At 41.4% G+C, this 5,062-nt stretch overlaps 1 protein-coding gene across 1 annotated transcript in view; it reads left to right on the plus strand.

Annotated features, from left to right (window-relative positions):
• Positions 1–4,785, plus strand: part of BDKRB2 (bradykinin receptor B2) — a 21,787-nt gene extending 17,002 nt beyond the window's left edge. The window contains exon 2 of the mRNA XM_009322539.1: positions 2,775–4,785. Within this exon, the coding sequence (XP_009320814.1) occupies positions 2,777–3,877 (1,101 nt within the window). The 5' untranslated portion in view covers positions 2,775–2,776 and the 3' untranslated portion in view covers positions 3,878–4,785. The remainder of the gene's footprint in view (positions 1–2,774) is intronic.
• Positions 4,786–5,062: the final 277 nt, after the last annotated feature.

Consider the following 5,062-nt stretch of genomic DNA (forward strand, 5'->3'; position numbering starts at 1 on the left):
CATATGGTGTGGAATATCCCTTTGGTCAGCTGGGGTCAGCTGTCCCAGCTGTGTCCCCTCCCAACTTCTTGTGTACCCCCAGCCTACTTGCTGGTGGGGTGGTGTGAGAAGCAGAAAAGGCCTTGACTCCGTGTCAGCACTGCTCAGCAATAAAAAACACATCCCTGTGTTATCATCAACACTGTTTCCAGCACAAATCCAAAACATAACCCCATACTAGTTACTAGGAAGAAAATTAACTCTACCCCAGCCAAAAGAGCACGGATAACAGGACCCAGGGATTTACAAACTTGTCCATCTCATTTAAATACCTGGAAAACATGACAGCAAAATATTAAATAATCAATATATCCACATATGGAGGATAATAAAGAATAACAAAGTGATAAGGAACTGCCAATATAAACTTGTCAAGAATAAAGTTGTGTCAGACTAATCCAATCTGGCCCAATGGATAAAGCAGAATCAATAGAACAGGCATATCTGGGTTTCAGTGAGGCTTTTGGTCTTGTCCTATATTCCATTGTGCTGAAATATGAACAAATAAAGTGGCAGAAAAATGCACTATAGGTCCAGGTGCTCTGCTATGCCTGGAAGGGCTCAAACAAAAGTAGGATTTCTAACCAAAGCATTTACAACCTACAATAAGTTGCTTACACCTGGAAGATGACAAGATGATATAAATCAGAATATTGGCAATGTTGCATAGCATGCACTGCGGATGGCATTTGCTTTCAGTATAGAACAGCTAGATCTATATCCGCTAGACCTAAAAGCTCCATATAACCAGTGTCACCAAAAGCATAGATCACTGGACGGGTGTCTGCAACAGCTAATGCTGTGTAATAAAGAGGTTCCACCAACCCATTCCACAGATGCTGGTTGAAAACATTCAGAAATCAAAAGGATACAGGTGTCTCAAGATTGAGGTAGTTCTAACAATGACAAAGTTAATGAAGAGGCAGGATAGAGGATGGAGATATATTCCTGAAGTTAGATATGGGCTTGAAAAGTTGAGGTTTTGAGAGGATGAACTTGGAGAATGAGTATATTTATGTTGTTACCCAGTTTATGCAAATACTGTCCTTTGCTCCAGTAATGAAGGACTGGAAACGTGTGTTGTTGACATTTTGTTTTGTGCCCATTAGTCCATTTTTAAGTTGCCTTGTCTTTCAAGGTTCTCAGTCCCACTTGCCTGTTTTTTCTAGTTGACCTGTCCTGCCTGACACCTCTGTTATAAATTTTACAGTATAGAGAGAGTCTCCTTTGTTACTGCCTTTACTGTACTTAGTAAAATGTGATCTTCATCTTTGCTTTTGGTTCTCAAGCACTACAGTGCTTAATTAAAACTAAGTACACAAAATATGACCACCATTTCTCAGTAATTCAGCATCCAACAGCCAAATGTCTATATGCATATTGAGCACTGACACTCATCAACCAACAAATCCGGTATCCAGGGTACGAATGAGAACCCCATCCTTTCAGGAATTACAAACATGTCCCCTTTTTACTGCCAAGTTACCAACTGAATCAGACAAATGTCTTAATTAAAAATACATATGAAAAGCTTCCAATCAAACCATAATATAAACAGTGGTATTTTCAAGACCTGGAAAAAGACAAACAGTCTTCTGTCACTCAGTCCCGAGAATTATATATACAGATCTGGGAAGCCAGTCTTGTATTTGAATAATATCTCAGCATTCATTACCTCAGAGCACAACAATAAAAACCACTGTTAACATTTTAACAGTACTGAGTGGATGCTGGACACTCAACTTCTGTTTGGTCTTAGTAACATTTAAGCACATATCTGACAATTATGCCCATAAATAACTACCTGTACGACCCCAAGCTCTTTTGACCCTTTATTTTTACAGTACAGTGCTTGGTTTTCAGATTGTGCTCTTGCACTCAAATTGTCTCACTGCAGCCTGACTGCAGGCAGGTCCTGGCTTACATCATGGCGACCATCTGTGCCAAACCGTCAACCCACCCACTGCAGACCTATTAAAACCAAGTTCCCTTACAAAGGTTCAGCCATTTATCTCTTCTATGACTTGCCTGCAGAAAGAGGTTGTAACACGGACACAGAAATACACAGGCGATTCCCATGAGAAGCCAAGAAAGCCTCACTGCTTGCAAACACTGATCCTTGCTCCTGCAGCTTTCTCAGTGCAAACTAGAGCTGCAAACTAAATGTCTGCTGTGACAGTCATAACATTTGGGAAAAAAAATGGTGTTGTGTGAGGAGGAAACACCACTGAATTCCACGCAATTGCTCTACAGGAGAAGGTATAAAATGTTGAGGGACATGCCACAGGACTAGCAGCTTAACAATGAACAACACAAGACTCACAAGGTACATCTGTCCTTTAGGAGACTATGGCTATCAATACACAAAAGTAAGAAAAGCAAGTAACCATCAAGCTCCTCAAAGAATTAAAAAAGACTTGCTACAGCTTGGTTCTAGTGAAAAAAGATTGGTAAATGTTCTCTTCAGATAACCCGTTGGCTACAATGTCTGCTGTTGCTTTATCCTCTCTGTTTCACCCACTTAAAATTGTTCCACACAGTCTGTAGTAGTTTAGTCTGTGAAATTCTCTGCAAGCATGCAGGGCAACTGCAAGAAAGCAACCCAGAGAATTGTAAGCCTTTTCAAAGCTGCACTTTTTAAGACAGTAGGAAAAGCAGAGCTAGCTTTTTTTACTGTGTCTTTTGCATCAATGAGTTATATGTAGCAATCTCATGTCATCTTTTTCTCTGCACAGATATGGTTTCCATCACAACTGAAAACGTTACACAGCTTTACAACATCATGGTCACCCAGGAGCTCACAGTCAGTCCAGCAAATTTCCGCAATTATTCAGGAGTGCATCAGCTGGATCAGTATGAATGTATTAATTCAGATGTATGGAAATGGCTACACGATTTTCAGCCTGGATTCCTCTGGTTTACATTTCTTCTGGGAGTAATAGAAAATTCCTTTGTCCTCATAGTCCTGTGTTTCCACAAGAGTCGCTGCACAGTGGCCGAAATTTACCTAGCAAACATGGCACTTGCTGACCTAATGTTAGTCTGTGCTTTACCTTTCTGGGCCATTAATATTTCTAATAAGTTTCAATGGCCCTTTGGCCTGTTCCTCTGTAAAGCTGTCAACATAATGAGTTACATGAACTTTTATTCTAGCATTTATTTCCTGACACTAGTGAGCATCGACCGCTATCTAGCCTTGGTGAAAACCATGTCTCTTGGACGGATGCGACGAACTGTCTGTGCCAAATGGAATAGCTTTGTAGTCTGGACATGTGCATTGCTCATATGTTCGCCTACAACAGTGTTCCGAAATCTACAGTATTACGAAGAATACAACATCACAGCCTGCGTTCTTGTTTACCCAAGCAGCTACTGGGAGCCTGCAAACAACTGCTTGCTGAATATTGTGGGCTTTGTGATCCCACTCTGTATAGTTACCTATTGCACTATGCAAATCATCAAAGCCTTACGAAGTAGTGAGCTACAAAAACTGAAGTTAGTCCAGACAGAGAGGAGAGCCACCATGCTGGTCCTTGCTGTGCTCTTGCTGTTCATTGTTTGCTGGCTTCCATTCCAGATCAGCACATTCATTGACACAATCCGTTACCTCACACCCACTTTCAAATGCCTGGAAGAAATCAATGACATAGTGACCCAGGTAGCTACGTACTGTGCCTTTAGCAACAGCTGCCTGAACCCGGTCCTGTATGTTATTGTTGGGAAGCACTTCCAGAAGAAGGCTGTGGAATTCTGCAAGGACTTGTTCCCCAAGAGGTGCAGAAAATCACAGTCTGTGCAGATGGAAAACTCCCTGGACACTTTAAGAACTTCCATTTGAAGTGAATACCCAAGGAAAAAGTCTGTTTTCCCGTTACCATGATAGCACAATTTGCTCATTACAGGAAAAAATCCTTCTGACATATCAGTCTCCACTAATACCCATTTGTTACTTGTCCACAGAATAAACATGTAGTAGTATTCATCTTTGGGAAACAAACAGTTTGATCTTAATGGAAACTCCATACAGAGACCTGCTTCTAATGTTAACGGACATTTTTCATTACTGAATCCTACTTTGTAGCACACTTACATTTTCATGGCTGAATAATATTTGACACATGTATCAATCGAAATGTTTGCATTTCTAAGGTGTATATACAGTGCTCTGAATAGAGTCCCAGTATAGAAACTATTGTCAGGATTGTATAACTACTTATGGTACCCATACAGTTTGTTAGACTAGATTTTTGATAGGAGGGGCTTGTATTTGAGTAAGTTCTGCTAAATGAATCCTGTAGGACTGTTATTCAAATGGATTTAGGTGTGGCCACCTTCTGGGCTTTTACTTTCTCTGTTCAGTCATCCAAAACTATTTTGATTTTTTGGTTGACAAGCTGTGCCTTTTTACAACTGCTCTGCCCCTGCTAATTACAGGTTTACATCAGCTTGTATGTGTGGAAAGTAGCTCAAAAAAGGTAAAGCAGTAGTGGAAGGAAGGCTGCAGCCAGGTGCATGAAGTTAGCTGAGTTTTCTTTGTAGCAGGAGATTTTTACCCCTTCTGCATTGGGATAAAAGCATTCACTTTCTCCTTTTGAGTGAATGAATGTTATTTACATTCATACCTACACTTCAGCTCAGACACTTAGTTTTTAATATTCACAAAGCATAATTAATATTTGTAATGTTATTTAATGGAAACATAAAAGCTCAGGCCAAGTGCAAGGTCCTGCACCTGGGTCGGGGCAACCCCCGGTATCAATCCGGGCTGGGGGATGAAGGGATTGAGAGCAGCCCTGCCCAGAAGGACTTGGGGGTACTAGTAGATGAAAAGCTGGACATGAGCCAGCAATGTGTGCTCACAGCTCAGAAGGCCAGTTGTATCCTGGGCTGTATCAAAATAAGCGTGGCCAGCAGGTCGAGGGAGGGGATTCTGCCCCTCTACTCTGCTCTGGTGAGACCCCAGCTGGAGTACTGCGTCCAGCTCTGGAGCCCTCAGCATAAGAAAGACACAGACCTGTTGGAG

This window comes from Pygoscelis adeliae, unplaced genomic scaffold, assembly GCF_000699105.1.
Source record: "Pygoscelis adeliae isolate BGI_AS28 unplaced genomic scaffold, ASM69910v1 Scaffold374, whole genome shotgun sequence".
Classification (NCBI taxonomy): Eukaryota; Metazoa; Chordata; class Aves; order Sphenisciformes; family Spheniscidae; genus Pygoscelis; species Pygoscelis adeliae.